A 17,705-nucleotide genomic window follows, 5' to 3' on the forward strand; every position below is an offset into this window, starting at 1 on the left:
ACTATTTTGAAGGCCATTGATGAAAATGGCATTTGGAATTGATCTATCTCCATGAAGATGCACTAAGTTGTTGCAAGTGCTTGCAGCTTTATGAGCACTCTATGTTGGATAAAAAAAAACAGGTGTTGCCATCTTTAGAAGACTTGGATTTGAAAAAAGAAACAGCGGAAACCAGGAATAGAATCCAAGAATCATGGAAAATACGATTTAAATTGGAATGTTGGGCTAGAAAAATGGTTTTAAAAGAAGAGTGGGAAAAAACTTTCCCCACTTAGGCTTGTTAAGCATTTTTGAGACCAAAAGCCTCCTAAGAAAGGAAGTGTGATAAATAAGGATCGGGAAATTAAAACTTAAACAGCAAGATGAAATTGAAAATCAGACAGAACAGAACATGTGACAAAAAAATCAGAACTGCAAAAAGTTACAGGATCATTTTTGCATTTTTCAAGCCAATTCTGCACCATGAAAGTGACCCAGATTGATTCCACAATGCAAAATCAACCCAGTTCAAAATTTAAAAGAAAACCACTTCGTGTTTTAAGAGGTTAAGAGGTTTCTCCTTGGACCCAGAGAATGTTCCAACATTCGGTAAACATGAATAGAGGTGTTCAAAATGTCTTTTGCCATGAAAGGATTGAATTGAGTGCTGTATTAAGAGAATTGAAAAAGAATTCAATTATTCATTACTTGTAGAAGATAGACAAGAAAGTAGAGGGCAGCCATTGTTGCACCCTAAGTCACCAGGTGAGGCCGAATTTCAACCTTGAAGTTCGAAATTCGCCGAACTTGAAACATTCTGCAAAAACCCTAAAAAATTCGATTATATTCGATTAAATTCGAATTAAAGTTTAGGGTTGCCGAAAAAAGTTTTTTTCGTTTGCGTTTTAGGGTTTCGTCGCAGTTTTAATAAATAGGGCGCCACGGGAGTTGCAGTCACACCCACGGGAGTCGCCATTGCCCACGCTAGCAACTGCTACCAATCCACCACGCTCACAGGAGTCGCCATTGCTCGCGGGAGTCGCCCAGTCTGCCCTGTGCCCACGGGAGTTGCAGTTCGCTTGGCGCCCACGGGAGTTGCCGGGAGTTGCAGTCCGCCTAGTCCGCCACGGCGCCAGCCCGCCACGTCCGCAGGATCAACAAATCGTGTAAAGGAGATTACTCTTCAATGGCGGGAGGAATGGGTGAAAACCATCGATTTGATGAAATATTGCTCCATATTCATTAAACATATTTATTAATATATAAAGATAATGATTAAAGGCTCGATATACTTTAGTTGTGGTGAGCCCCCCACCCCGAAGATAATGTATTAAAATTATGATAGATGTATTTTTAATTTAGTAATGTATAAAGATGATGTGTTATAAATTCATAATATATTTTTATTTCTAATAATTTTAATTTAATTTAGTAATCTATAAAGATGACGTGTTATAAATAATATTGAAAATTAATTGCTCAATTAATTGATTTTTCAATTTTAATTTCAATTAGGAAGAATTTAATATAATATTATAGATATATTGCATAATATTTATTAAAAATTTAAAAAAATTTCATATGACGAATTTAATTCGAATTTTATACATTTCGAATTTTTTCCTCATCGAACTTCATTCGAATTTCAAAGCTGTCGAACTTCGAATTCGAATTCAAACCTGGTGACTTAGGTTGCACCCACTTGTAGTGGCTATTCTTCAAGTTAATCCATAATGATGTAGCAATTGCCACTCCAAAAGTTGATTTTTGCCTCACAAGGTTTCCAAGTAGAAAATCCTGAGTTACGTAATTGTTTAAATCTGGTATTTGCAAGTTTATTTTCTAATTTTGCTCACAAAATTCATTGCTCTTTGACAACCTCATTTATTTTGAGCTAGTAGAAGGTAGAATGGATTTTATGATTCTTGAACTCTACTAGTTTTTAGAATTTCAATTTACAGATCACTTATGTACATGGAAATTGTATTTATATCTATTTGATACTTTCTTTTTTATGAATAAATCAAATAGAGGATAATGATAAATAAAGAACGAGTCTGATGAATAAGTTATGAAAGCCACAAGCTTTCACTTTTACAAATTTTCAGTTAGTTGGAATATGCTTAGTAAATTAGCGCTGAAGAACAGAGATTGCCTTATGGGTGAAAACCTAGACAATTCCTTTTTAATTTTTGAAGTTGACATCATTTTTTTATTTTTCTATTTTAGGTAACACTAATTGGTAGTTGGTTGGTCCTTAGTAGACATTGTATAGAGTTGTAAGTCCCTTGGTGGATCATATATGGTACTGTAGGGTTGTGGGCCTTGAAACTAATCCCTAAATGATTTTTAAAAAACACTGATTGCTAGTTAACTTTGGCCCAAAAACATTAATAGTCGGTAATTATTTGATAAACATAAGTAATAAAAATACTTTATAATAGTAAATATTAGATAGGCTACATAGAAATTGTTAAACATAATTATTTATTTGTGTTTCAATAAATCATAATATACAATAATTCTTTTGTATCACAACACATTTACTTTATTTATTTTTATTTTTTCTATAAAGGAAGGTTACTCTGTTAAAAAGGTAATTTTTCTTTATAACATAATTAATCTTTAGCAAGACATGGCATATTAGAGCACAACTCAAGGCAACTATGTTTACAATACAATCCAAACTTACCACACAGCTTTAAGTTGGTCAAATACTAAGAAAAAATATATATTAACAATTTAACATAACCTCACTAATAATTTTTTAATAAAAATTAAAAGTTTTACAAAAAAAACGAAAACTTTCAATACAATATTAATTATTAACTTAGGATGCTCTGTGAAATATATAAATGGACATGTAGTGTTATTTTCTGTACTTGATTATTATTGCTTCCATAAGTATGCCCCAGACAACACAATTGTAAGCAATTTCTGAACATTGCTTTCATTCAGAAAAACTTGGGAAATTGGAAAAAGCACGCTAAGATCTGTATATAAACGTGCAGAAAAGATAATACGATTCAATCATAAGAAAAGCACTCACCAAGAATAAGTTTTTTATTTCCTTGCACAATGTCATTCCCAGCAACATTCACTAGCGAGAACTTTAGCTGCTTCCCAATCCTAATAACTTGGTTGCAATTTTCCACTTTCTTGAACGGCATCTTTATTGGAGGCTTGTTAGCAAGTCTCCAGTTAACAATCCCAGGAACCACCTTATCAAGTACCTCCAGCAAGACCCACCTGCAAGAAGAAACAAGCATTCAACTATAAAAGTAACACTTAGACTAAAATTAAAACAAGAGTAGGAAAACTACTGATTGCAAAGTAGCAGTCCAGCTAATATGTAATCTTTGCTCTGATTTCTGCACAAACACAATAAAGCACATATTCATGTAAAGCAAATCAGCGACTCCTAAAGAATGGCCTATCTCACAACCTGGGCGGATGCTGGATCTATTAATTAGAATATGCTATTTGTTGATATAAAACAAAAATATACTTGATAACTATGCCATTGACTAACACAAATAGAACCATTCCCTGTATCTAACCACACTGGACCAGATGGGAATTGAGGAAAGAAGGAAAAACAAATTAATAGTGTGTTATAAATATAATGTGCTAAGAAAATGCCAATAACAGGAAAATGTAAGCCAGAAAAATCCACACCGCAGTGCATTAAATTGAAGTTGATATGAGAATGTAATATTGAATTCTCTTTCTTCTAAAACCGCCTTACCCATTTCTCAAATCTTCAAAAGAATTGTTGATGTATGACTCAATGCCAAGACCATTTATCCAAAAGCGGAAAGCTCGTTCCTCTCTTGCAACTTCATCATTTTTTACTGTCTCAGCAATGGATGCCTTGTTTGAATCCAATGACAATCCTTTCCTATAAAGCATCAGAAGAAACAAAGTATTTATGATTAAGTTCGACCATCCCCTTGTCTTTTGCATCATCAAAAGGTAAACAAAACATGCCCTTCCAAATTATGTGAATGAATAGAAAGATTCAATGAGGGATTATTCCTTCGCTTTCTCACTCATGTAAATGTCCTAGACAATTCTACTAAATTTGACTATTCACAGTAGGGGAAACACAATTATGCCAGAAAATCCAGTTGATGCCTATTTTATCAACTGTAAAGTGAAAAAAAGATAGAAACCATGGTGGTTGACTGTGAGAAACACTTCAATGCAAATTGTACTTATTATGGTATATTCTATTTACATGCACTTACAATGCAAATTGTACTTATTATGGTATATTCTATTTACTTGCACTTACAATGCACTTCATTCTGCAGCTACCAGATAAGGGGGCCTACAATCACAGCTAGTAGAATCTTTAAGTGCACATAACATAGTCCTAATTTTCATGTGCATATCCAGCAGAGGTGGAAAGTTTACAAGGCTGATGCATCTATACACAAGGGTGCAGAGGGGAGGTTTTATTCTTAATCTCTATGAAATAAAAAGAAAATTAGCCAATCAGGCAAAAAGATACTATAACCTGCAAAAGTTAAATTGTGGTTTCATAGATAGTAGACTTGTTTAATAAGTGCAAGTTTAGTCTACTTATAAAGTTTTACATGATTTCTTTGAGCATTTGTGGTGAGAGTATTACGGTGCAAAAACACCAAATTTCAAGTCCTTGACATCTACATTTTGTGCCAACCTTCTACCACTTCTAGATTTGAGCATGACCAGAGCATATTTGAGGTCATTCACATGAAGAAGCACAACACGTTGACCCAAAAGCATCTCAATGACCTCGTTGTTTTGCAGTAAGCCCTCATATTTGTATCAAAAAGTGGGGAGGAAGGAGAACCATGATGCAATTGACATTGATGGCATTGATCCATTTAAATTGCTAAGGATGTGGAGCTCATATTTACCATAGAGAGGACTGTCAATTTTGAGAAGAAGCAACAAACAGGGCAGCAGAAAAGAAGAATGAATAGAGGGACTTTATTGGATGATGATCATGATAAAATAATTGAGGGTAATAATGTTCCTAAGGAGGAATCTTTACCATCCAATTCAAGAACATAGACACTAAGAATCTTTAGTCAAAGGATAAATTTGTAAAATTAATTATGGATTTGTAATTTTCTGTGATGATGACAGATGATCAATCATCATATCACATATGACACTAAAATGTGCATTGTACTTCATGTTTGGTCTAAAAATAACAAAAAAACTACTTGTGTTATCTAAATTCAGTATTTAGCATGTTATTTGAATTTTTTTTATAAATTTATATATTTTTTAATATGCTGAGTTTATATAAGATTTTAATAAAAAAAAGGGAAAAAAGCTCTGCTCTGATTAAATGTGAAAATATGTGACTTGGGAATAACAACCCTCGCAGGGTTCGACAAACACCTGCATAGCCCCTCAAGGATAACGATAGGCAGGTTGTCAAGTCCAAAAGAACCAGAAGATCAGAAAGATTTATGCAAAAATACCCAAACTACAATAATACGGCCCCAAGGGCAAATAAGCAATATAATACTATTCCTCGGCGTATGTTTGATCCAAAAAAGCCACATCTAGGGCATCCTTGCAACACAAAAGGGCAGATTTCAAAAAAGGAAGGAGGCCTACATCTGGAAACCTAAGCAAATTACCCAGACCAATCAGGGTAATCTCGCCCAAAATTTGAATCCCCAGAGGAATACGAACACCAGATTCGTTAGCTTCAGGGATCAAAGGATTGATGTACCGAATACCGCTCCACATTGGCAAAATAAAATCGATTCCAGGACAAAGAATGATCCTCTACAACCTAACAGGAGGGACTATAAAGCAATAGTAATTCACAACAAGTTGATCAAGTCCAAGTGGAATCACTGCAGCAAATATGATTTATTTGTGAAGTGGAGCAGCTCAGGGCACACAATCACTAACATTGCGAATTGGAGGCGATCGTCATTCCCGGAACAGTTAAGTATCACTATCCTCCTAGACAATTTCCTCTATCTAGAATGCAAGGAAGAATCTTTGAAGAAGGAATTATTGTTTGGAGCTCCTGTATTTTTTAAAGGATACAGTTTTCATGTTTTGGATTGGCAATTAAATTTTAATCCTAAAACTTGTAAACCAAAAAATTTTCCTAAATGGATTAGATTTCCATTCTTACCAGTAGAAATGGTGCATTTTGAAATTTTAAGAGAAATTGGTAATGCATGGGGCTCTTTCATTGGAGTTGAGGATAACTTTAACTCCCTAGAAGTCAAAATGTTGGTTGATGTGGACACCGATGTTAGTAGACTAGAACCCTTGGAAATAATCACAGCACAGGAAGCCTACTTCATTAGACCGGAATTTTATTTCAGTCCCATACACAGTAATATTAGAACTGTTGTCACGGAGGATTGCACCCGTGAAGCTAAAGTGTGAAACCCAACAATCCTGTGAAACATGGGAATACTTTCAGGCCTGTGGGTATGCCTATCGTGAAAGTACACCTCTGGATTACAGGCCGACTTCATGTATGATGAATCTCCTGCAAACTAATTTTTGTTGAGGAAAAGGATAAAAGGAATACTGAAATTAAACTTATCCTACAAGGTGATGCGCCAAATATTCTTTCTGAGACCTGCAACCTGCTTAACTCACAAAATCCTTCAACTAGTAGACTTCAATCACTCACAACTCAACTAAACATGTGATGCATCAATATTCCATAGAAAGGATTGAATTCGGAACCTGCTTGAAGGAAAACAGCTTGTTTTCACAAATAGTCAATACAAATCTCTAAAATCAGCTAGCACAATCTATAACCTGCACCTATCATGCAACTACTCACACCAATCATATTTGAATGAAACATAATTAAAGGATTTAAACACAATAATAACATCAAATCATTCACCCATAACACAATACAAGAAGTGCTAAGAAGGAAAATTCTGCTATTTTATTGAAAAATGAAGGAGTTGTTGCTATTACAAAACTCAAAAAAGCAATCCTATGAAACAAGAACAAACAAGGATTCCCCAATCGTTTGGGAAAATTCGAATTCAAAACCCCCCCAAGATGTAGGGATCAACATTAAGCTAATGAGGAGATCGAGGGTTTCACTATCGAAAACCCTGGCTCAGTACATGCATTACAACATATGAATCCCCTCAATAATAACTTTGTGGCTCCCCCTGTATTAGAAGATGAGTTGAACATTAATCTGGCTAGTGTTGATTCTCCTTAGGTGGAGGTAGTGAAAGCTCTACCGTCCACAAATGATTTTCATAGAGATACTCCGGTTGAGACTGAGACTATTTTACAAGAGAATATTGAGCTAAGTAAGGATAATCCCTGCTCTGGTAATCAGGATATAGAAGAGGAGAAGATTCTTGTTGAGTTAGAAATAGTTTATGGTATGATGGGTTTAAATCACCCTACGGAGGTAGATTATGACTCAAACGAGGAGAATAGTGAAGAAGTGTTAGCTACAAAACAGAGATTGATCAGGAATATCGTGGAATTAGATGCAAAGGAAATGGTTGATAATGAAGATTTCTTCAATGATGTTAATGAGATGCAGGAAGAGGGTACTAAGGATGATGTTACCTTGGGATTGGCCCTCAACTGCCTTGCAAAGATACCCCAGAGTGTGGGAAATAAGCCAAGAAAAGAGGAAGGAAATCACTCAATGAGCTTAGGATGATGGCAAGAGAGGCAGGAGATCAAACTAAGATCACTTCACTATTGAACGTTGGGAAGGGGAAGTGCCTTCCCAAGGAAGTATGAAGATCATAACATGGAATGTTAGGGGCCTGAATGCCCCTAACAAACAGGGGTTATTCAAGCGCAATTTAATAAATCTTAAAGCAGAGATATTCATGTTACAAGAAACCAAACTTAGCAAAGAAGATCTGGTTAACTTTATTAAGAAATTAGGTATGTGGAAGGTGGATTATGTTCCAGCCGCTGGTACTGCTGGAGGATTAGCCATCATTTGGTATCCAAGGAAGGTCTGCTATGAGAATGTCATTAAGAAAGCTCACTGGCAGGGAAGTTGGATGAGAAGCTTATCCACTACATTACATTTTTTTCTTATCAACATTTATGGCCCAGTTAGGACAAACAACAAGAGGGAGGCGTGGGCAGAAATAAATATATATTTCTCACAAAACCCGAAAGTTAACTACATTTTGGGAGGGGACTTTAATGCAATCCTAGATCAATCAGAAAAAAGAGGGATTCAACAGGAATCACAATCTCAAAAAGATTTTAAGGATTGGGTCAACAATAATCTAACGTTTGATATTAGAACAATCAATGGAAAATTTACCTGGAATAACAAGAGATTAGGATACAGCAACATTGCGGAAAGACTAGATAGATTTTTCTTTAAAGGAAACTTGGCAGATCTTAGCAATACTTTGAACTCCTCAATTCTCACCTCAGCAGGATCAGGTCACTTCCCAGTGTTGTTGGAAGTAGAGGAAGAACTTAGACCTAGGAAGTGCCCATTCAAATATGAGAAGATATGGTTTCAAGATAATAATTTTATCAATCTGCTAGAATATTGGTGGAAGGAGGAACAGTTTAATGGGTCTAAAATGTTTTGTTTCATATCAAAACTGAAATATTTAAAACTGATAATGCTTCAATGGAACAAAGAACACTTTAAGAAACTATTTAAAGAAAAAGAGGAGTTGGAGGCAACATTAGACAGTCTAAATGAGAGTGTAATAAAAGATGGTATGGATCAAGCCAAGTATGTCAAAGAAAGAGAACTACTCTATAGGTATGAGGATGTTTTAACTAAAGAAGAAATATTCTGGAAACAAAAATCCAGAGAGAATTGGCTAGCAGATGGTGATAGGAATACAAAAAATTTCATGATAGTACAAAATTGAGAAGAAATATCAACAGAATTACCAGGATTAAAGGAGAGCGAGAGAATACTATAGATGATCCTAATGAGTTAGCTCTAGAACTTTCAAAAAAAAATTTAAAAACTTATAACTGGGATAGTTCAAACTTATCATCACAACAAAAGTTGATTGCTAATATTCCTAAGATCATAACAGATGAGCAGAATAAACTACTGACTAGTAAATTTACATTTGCAGAAATAGAAGATGCATTAAACCAACTACATCCTGATAAGGCCCCGGGCCTTGATGGTTTCCCAGCATGTTTCTTCCAGAAGTGCTGGCTCTTTCTAGGACTGGAAATGTGGGAAGCTATAGAAAATATGCGGGATTCGGGGAGAATCCTGAAGGAAATAAACAATACTTTTATTACTCTTATCCCCAAAAAAGATAAATCAAAAGAATTAGATGATTTCAAACCCATCTCTTTGTGTAACACATTGTATAAAGTTCTCTCAAAAGCTTTTAGCTAATAGGATAAAAAGAGTCTTTATGTTTATCATATCAGAAGAACAAACCGGCTTTGTCCCTGGTAGGTCCATTCTAGATGGAGTTATTATAGCATAGGAGGCAATTCACTTAGTCCAACATAATCTAGAACCTAGTATGTTTATCAAACTAGACATAAAAAAGGCATATGACAAAGTAAATTGGAGATTTCTTTGCAAATGCATGGAAGCTTTTGGCTTTGCAAAACAATATATATTAGTAAATGTATGGAAGCTTTTGGCTTTAAAAAAGGGAAACTACCTTGTAGGTATTTAGGGTTGCCTTTAAATAAAGGAAGCAAGGTAAATAAAATGTGGGATCCCATTGAAAAAAGAATTGAGAGCAGAATGGACTCATGGAAAGGAAAATGGCTCTCCATGGCAAGAAGGGCCGCAATGCTAAAAGCAGTGCCTTTTGCTATTCCCACCTACCAGATGTCCTACTTACCCCTTACGCAAGGTGCTAAAGCGAAGTTGGAAAAAAGGTTGAGAACTTTCTACTGGCAAGGTCTGTCGAAAGATAGGAAAATAGCACAAATAAGCTGGGATAAAATATGTAGACCTAGAGAGGCAGGTGGCTTAGGTCTTAAAAATTTGAAGTGGCAAAGTATGGCTTTGGGTGCAAAATTTGTGTGGAAAATTTATGAAGAACCTAATAGGAATTGGGTTAAGAATCTTCAAAAGAAATATCTTAATGGTTCGGATCCTAGCACTATTTTTAGAACAGCAAATCCACCGAAAGGATCCAGGGTGTGGAACTATATATTAGATTGCAGGAGCTTGATCATAAATCAAGTCACTTGGGATGTTGCAGATGGTAACAAGGTCCTATTTTGTAAAGACTCCTAGGCAGGATATTCTGTTTTGGAAAACTGTCCTATCTCTCCAAGGATCATGGAAGTGTTAGAGATCCTTTAGGGCCCTTTTTTTAGGGATTATATAGACTATCCTAATGGTGATCCTGCATTAGGATGGAGGTGGAAATCATTGGATGGGATACCTGTTGACGTGTATTTTATACACAATCATACACAAAATAAAATACCTAAAGGCATCTTATCCTCTCTTGAGAAAATAGTCTCTAACTGCTGAAGATTCGCGTAAAGGGTCAGTTAGGTAGACTCCAAGGTTCTTTTAGTGGGGTCTCCACGTGCGGACAAGCTTTTTTAGTGGTATGATGCGATTTGCTGTTTCCTCCAAGGGGTCTTACGCATTCTAAAGCTCGAAGATTTTACTAAACTAAAAGAAACTTTCAAAAAAAAAACAAAAGGATAGGGTTTAAGAGGTCTAATCTAGCCTAACCCTATGAATGACTTAGCATGGACGAGATTTGGCAAGACTCAACCAACTTCAATTTTGCCATAAGATAACAACTCAATTGAAATTAGTGCGATCTTCTAAGGTAACATAATGATGTTCAATGCATCAAAGATCAAGGACACTGCTTCGAAGGTACATATCCAAGACACAATGATAATTGAAGATTAAGGACTCAAAGTGTTCTCCAGTCGACCACGCAAGGCGTTCCTACAATCAGCAAGAAGCTAGTGGTTTGGATTGCGAATCCTACCAAATATCAAATCTCACACTTAGTCTTTCAAATTAACAACTACCTCGATTGAGCACGATTCAAGTGTATCAAACAACCATGAAGATAACTCAAGAAATTTGCAACAAAACACCATAACTTCAATATTTTATTGATTTCCAAGTCATCATGTACAACAATTGCTTGAAGTTCTCTCTTCAAGACTCAATCTTGCTACAAAATAAAATTGCTTCTAGCTTTAATCTCTCTTCTCTATTACATCAACTATTACTCTTTTTTTAATGAAATGAAAAATGGGGGTATATATAGCATCCCCAATTACAATGAAAGGTCCAGATTGAAAGTAAATCAACGGACAAGATCATGACACCTAAACCCTAATTAGGGTTTGTTACAAATGACCTCCTTTTTACTGAACAATATTAAATGCATAGCCAAATATTAAATTCGGCACAAAAACCTAGGAGGTATCAACCAATGAGAAATAAGATGTCATGTCATCTGTAACAACCTTTCATCTAGAATCTTATTCCCTTTCCAATTCTCTTTCTTAGCATATGCAATGAATTTTGTCACGATTCCTTCGATTTCTGTGATTGGAATCTCGGGAAGATTCTTGATACTCTCTTCTAAGTGGATGACCTGATCGAATGCATCTAGAAGAGCTGCGTCCCAAGTAGATTCAAGTTCCTTCGTTCTATCAATCAGGAGCATGGTGGCATACATCTGATCATACTGCTCATCTGTAACATCTGCGTCCTTGCAAAAGATGATCTTGATTCTATCCTCAAATTCCTGCATATCCACATCTGTCTCGACCTCGATCCTTTTGCCAAGAATGGTACGAAGTACCTCAAATACTCTGTCCTGGATCGGATTGATCACCTCCTCAACTTGACCACATCTAACACTGATGTCCTCGAAGAGAACACTCTTTATATGGAGTAAGGTTGACCACTAGAACAAACTGTGAGAATCACCTTCCAAGATCCTCTCCTGCGCTAAAATTCTTCTGGATGTATGTCTTATTACTTTCAAGACAGGGATGACAACGTCCTTGGTATGGGCAAATGCAGCTACTGTTGCCATCAATCTGTGGATAATCTCAAGAACTCGGATAGCCTGATGAATGATCTTCGTCATCCTTGTAACAAACTCTATGGCCACTGTATGAGATCTATCCATCCAACTACATGTACGCTGGACCAGGTTCCTGAATCTTTCTGCTTCATTGATCGATTGAAGGGGCAATGCCTGCACTGGTGATCTAACTGGATCCTGACGTCCCAAAGGCTCGTTGATGTGACTGAAATATGTCCTCCATGCACCGACCTCTCTCTCAAGCTTTCTATTCTTTTCCACTTCTTCTCTAAGCTTGTCCTTCAATGCCTCAAATGTGTCGGTGGCATCCTCTAAAGTCTGCTCTGCTGTGGATGGTCCTAACTCAATAGTCTGTATATCATAATCCTCTGCTAGGATCTCACCCTCGTATTTATCTGCTGCCGGTGTAGCTATCTGCAGTTTTCTAGATCCAGTCTCATCTCGAATCATCTTGGACATCTTTGTAGCCTTCTTCTTCTCTGTTATCACATGTGAACGTCCAACAAGGCTCTCTAAATCAATTGCATTGTCCTCGTCCTCTACTACGATCACCTTGGTCAATCTTTCCTTCAACCAATCTGGGATATTCGATCTTGTCTCTTGAACTTGAATTTCTTTATGTACTATTTCTTCTTGTCTGGGAGGAGATGTTATTTCATTATCTTCTTCTAAATCATAGTCTTGGAGAGATCCATCTGATGAAACATGCTGTGCCTGTCCTTCCTCCTGCCTGTCATTCTGTACCATCGACTCCATGGACTCTTCCACTCGAATTGTTCTATCCTCTGGTCTGGAAGAAGTACCTGGTGTTTGATCTTTGTTGGCACCTTGCTTTTTCTTGGAAGGCTCTTTCTTTTTTGATCTTTCCTTTCTCTTCGAACCTCTCGGATGGAGATTGCCCTCACTGGCACATCGAAGGTTACCTTCACCTGAATTCCTAGGATTAGGATTGCCTTCACTCACGCTTGCTCCACCTTCGGCTGGTTTCTCTTCCAAAGTAAAAGACATAGCTATGCCTTGTTCTCTCAACTTCTGATGCTGAACGTCTAGCCATCTGCGAGTACAAGACAAAACTGGTGCCATCAAATCATCTAAATCCACGGCCTCGGGCTCATTCCAATCCAACCTTATTGTTTTGCTTTCTCTATCATAGGAAGACTGGATGTGCCTGCCATTGTCCTAAGCTTGGTCGGCCACTCTGTAAATCCTGCATTTCCTGATGAAATCCAAAGGTAATCTAGAATGTATCTTTCGTTTCACTTCAAGATCATCTAGGAGGTTCATCATAAAATCTTCAATTTGGTGCTCATGTTTAAATCTTCTACCGACTGTCTCCTCTAAATGTCCATGTGGATCAAAACTATTTCTCCAAGCAAAAGATGAAAAAGAATACAAGGCTAACTCCTTCTCTGAGTCATCCATGGCTAAGACATTAGGACATACCTCAACTGAATTACCCAAAATAATAGGTACCTGAACTCCATTCTGATGTCTGTGTCTGAATGCCTTCACATACGCTGCCAACTGCCTTGTTACCTCAAGTAACACAATTCTGTCTGTCGGATACCTCGGCAACATGTATGGAGGTAAAGGACATCCATGCACTCTAATGTAAGTGAACTTGGGAAACTGAATGAACCAAGCACCGTACCTCTTGATGAATTCCTGGGCATCCTGAGATAACCTGTTGTGAATCCCTCCTTGCAACGTCCTTGTGATGTTCATCGTGAAGGTATCATTAACTAACTTGTAGTTTTTCCCTGGCGGATGATGCAAGTAGGCATAGGAATCACAAGCTCTGACCTCGCCGGGTCCTCTTCCAATCATTCCTCTGTGAGGTAGTCCTGCGTACTCAACACTCTTGATCAAAGCATAGATGACGTATGAACTCATGTGGAAGGACTTAGTAGCCCTGAGTCTCCTTAACTGTACGTCTAAGCAATGGCTAATTATCCTAGCCCAATGTATCGTACCCTTTTCTTGAACAATCACCTGGATGAAGTAAAACATCCACTTCTCAAAATAGAAGGCATGAGGTGCTCCTGTAACTCTGTTGAGCATAGTAATCAAATCTCTGTACTCCTCCTGGAAATCAATCCTGTGTGGTGTGTTCGGTACCTTGCTTAGACGGGGACGACTCTTGAGTAGCCAGTTCTTATTGATTATGCTTAAGCAAGCATCTGGATCATCATCGTACACTGATCTGGCTCCTTCAATGCTCTTGTATATCATGTCCCTGTGCTCTGGAAGATGGAAAGCTTCACTTATAGCTTCCTCTGAAAGGTACGCCAAAGTGTTTCCCTCATTGGACACAATTGTCCTGGACTGTGGATTGTAGTGACGGGCACACTCGATCATCAACTCGTGGCACTGAATAGCTGGAGGAAAACCGGCCGCCTTAATGATGCCACTCTCTATTATTCTCCGGGCGACAGGTGATGGCTTGCCAATGTAAGGGACCTCTCGAAACTTCTTCGTGCTAAAGTTCCCCAAGTTTGTATCTCCAATGTTGCTCCACTTCGACACGATCTTGGTCTCCACCTCTTCGGTCTTCTGATCTTCTTTCATGAGAGCTGAGCGGCTGGTGGATGCTCCCGCCTTCGGGGTCGCCATACCTACACAACATTTCAATATAAGGACTAGATTTTGCAATGAATAACGTTGATTAGAGAGAGAATTTTTTTTAGGAAACGTCATGATAAGTCTCTAGAGTTATCATTTCCTAAAAAGCAACGATTGAGCTTAGAAATTCAAAAATTCAAAATTCCAAAACTTAAAATATGACGATGAATGAATAAAACAATAAAATCAAATCGCCATACCTCAATAGAGAGCTAACTCTAGAATGCAAAAAGGAAAAGATCGCCTAGGCAAAATTGAGGTATAAATAGTCTTCAATGTTATCTCCTCAAGAAAATCCACTTCGCCACCCTTGGATTAAACGCGATCCTCAATTGCACCTCTGACAATTCGCTCAAATGGACCTTCAAGTTCGCCCAAACAAATCTTCCAAGTCTCGCCCCTTTGACGTGGTCTTCGATCCTTGGCAAATTCGCTCCAATGAAGTCTTCAAATATCGCACCACCCTTTGATAGACTAGCGCCACCTTTGGATTAAATTCACACCACACATGAAATACTTCGCACTATCTTCGCTTCTCCTTAATTCGCATGAAGGATAAAAATAATGATATGACAATAATAGTTCTCACCCTCCATATATAGCGCTTGCATTGCATTCATCCCTTAGGCCGACTTGAGGATATAAAACAATTTTTTAATGATTTAAATGAAATAACAAGGCCGACCTCCCTTAAATGAGCGCTCCATGCGATTTTTTTATTAATTAATTAATTAATTAATTATTAAATGCCTTACGTTTTTTAATTTGCAAATTTCGATTCTAATAAAGGCAAAATAATTAATAAATGTTCAACGCCGTATTAAATGCCAAATTAAATAGGATTTTCAATTTTTTATCGATTTTAGCATTTAAGGAAATTCGAATTGTCTATTTGGCGCCAAAATTATGAAAATGAAAGGGACATACCTCATCGCCCTGGTCCCTTGGAGAGGGACAGGAGCGATCCATGATTTGGTCGTGATTTTTGCATTTTTTTACGTTCAACTCCTTCATCTCCACGTTCAATATCGATCATTTTAATGGGTCCTCCGAATTAGATCATCTTGCATTCATTCATGGGTGCCTTTTGGATGTTTATCGCCCTGGTCCCTTGGAGAGGGACAGGAGCGATCTCCATATTTTCACGTTCACTATGCATCTTCGACCTTTGATCTTTCATTGTAGAGTGAATAACATCCTTGCTCGTTCCTTCTACGCTCGTTCCATTCGTTTTCATGACGTGTTTGGACGTTTAAAGGGATCATCGCCCTTGTCCCTTGGAGAGGGATAGGAGCGATCCATGATTTCTCCTTGACCTTGGCAACTTCTAACTTCGATCCTTGTTGTGATGTCTTCCAAACGCCGTCCCTTGCCTTGCTTATCCTCGCCTTGCCTCGTTTTGAAGGAACGTGAGTGCCTTTGATGAGATCGCCTTGGTCCTTGTCCAAAGGACAGGAGCGATGTGAGTCTTTTAGCCTGACTAGCAACGTTTGGACGTTCAAAACTCTTGCATATTATCTTCAAAGAACGCCTTGGACCTTGTATAACCTTGTGAAGTCTTAACTTAGTTTGAACTTGAAGCAAAATAAAGAGTCCAAAGCAAATCGCCCTGGTCCCTTGGAGAGGGACAGGAGCGATATGGTCTCCATGTTCAAAATGATGATCATTTTACGTTCAAAATCTCTATATACCATCTTCAAAAGGCACCATGGACCTTCTAAGACCCTGCAAAATCTTGTCCTTACGTAAAACTTGCATGAAGTGGCCAATATATCCAACATCGCCCTGGTCCCTTCCTGAGGGACAGGAGCGATCTAGGTCTTAGAGTGCAAATCTCTCCATTATAACGACCTTCGAGTGCCTGTGCTTGATGAAGACGCCTTGAAATGTCCTTTGCCACCTTGTCTTGACTTGGATCGGCTTCAAACTTGAGTGAAAAGCAATATATTCACTATATCGCCCTGGTCCCTTGGAGAGGGACAGGAGCGATCCTCCTTTTGTGGCTCTTATTTCACTTTGTCAGGTTCTAAATTTATATTCAACGGACTCGTCATACTCCACTCCATTCGTCCATGCCTTAACATTGATTGTAACTTAGCCAGAAAATCATTTATACCAAAAATCGCTCTGGTCCCTTCCTGAGGGACAGGAGCGAACTAGGCCTTTTGGGACCCCTGTGGACGTTTTAAAATCTTCAATTTGTATTCAATGAGTTCATCTCATGCTTTCTCTTGCTTTTGAACGTAAACTTGCCTTGGTTTTTGCCTGGATTTTGCCTAATGAAGGACATCGCTCTGGTCCCTTGGAGAGGGACAGGAGCTATAAGGTACTTCGCCCTGGTCCCTTCCTTAGGGACAGGAGCGAACTTTGCATTGTGGACCATTCTCCTCCATTTTTGCATCTCAAATTATATTCATTTGGTAAAGCATCTCCCTTTGGACGTCTTCAAATCATCGAGTCGTCGAAATCTCGCAAGGACAAGGCAAAATTTGATTTGTAGCTCCGGTCCTTCACTGAGGGACAGGAGCGATTTTCCTCCTGGAGGCATTTCTGTGCTCATGAAAATCTTCAATTTATATTCAATGGAAAGATCTCGTTGTTCTCCATCACTTCCAACTCGAAACTTGTCTGGGCCCTGCAGGAATAATGAGATATTTGAAAACGAGCTCCCGTCCTTCACTGAGGGACAGGAGCGATTTTGCTCCTACAGGCCAAAATAACATGATTTTTCACATTTTAACACTTCACAAGGCAAAAACAAATCAATTCCAATGCCCAGGATCAAAAATCAAAAAGGTCAAAAATTTGGTCAAAATATTCAATCGGACAAAAATTCACATTTGGCTCTCAACACTTAGACAAATTTAAGCTCTGCATCAACATTCCAATTGAACATTAGACCATTCTGGCGAATTCATTGCATTCAAAATTTGCATCCTAGAAAAGGAGGCTCCAAAAGCTCTCAAAAACGACTGGATTTTGGCCTGAAAAGACAAAATAAAAACCCTAAGGCTTGACCCTAAATCCAGACAACTAACTGACTAACAAAATCCTAAAAACGAAAGC

The 17,705-nt window shown here is 37.8% G+C and overlaps 1 protein-coding gene across 1 annotated transcript in view; it reads right to left on the reverse strand.

The window, feature by feature from the left end:
* Positions 1 to 17,705, reverse strand: part of LOC131062592 (fimbrin-2) — a 36,085-nt gene that overhangs the window by 7,513 nt on the left and 10,867 nt on the right. Inside the window, exons 9-10 of the mRNA XM_057996280.2 lie at positions 3,728 to 3,880; positions 3,029 to 3,228 (exon numbers count right to left, since the gene is read on the reverse strand). Coding sequence (XP_057852263.1) covers positions 3,029 to 3,228; positions 3,728 to 3,880 — 353 coding nt within the window. The remainder of the gene's footprint in view (positions 1 to 3,028; positions 3,229 to 3,727; positions 3,881 to 17,705) is intronic.

The sequence above is a fragment of the Cryptomeria japonica genome, chromosome 6 (assembly GCF_030272615.1).
Source record: "Cryptomeria japonica chromosome 6, Sugi_1.0, whole genome shotgun sequence".
NCBI lineage: Eukaryota > Viridiplantae > Streptophyta > Pinopsida > Cupressales > Cupressaceae > Cryptomeria > Cryptomeria japonica.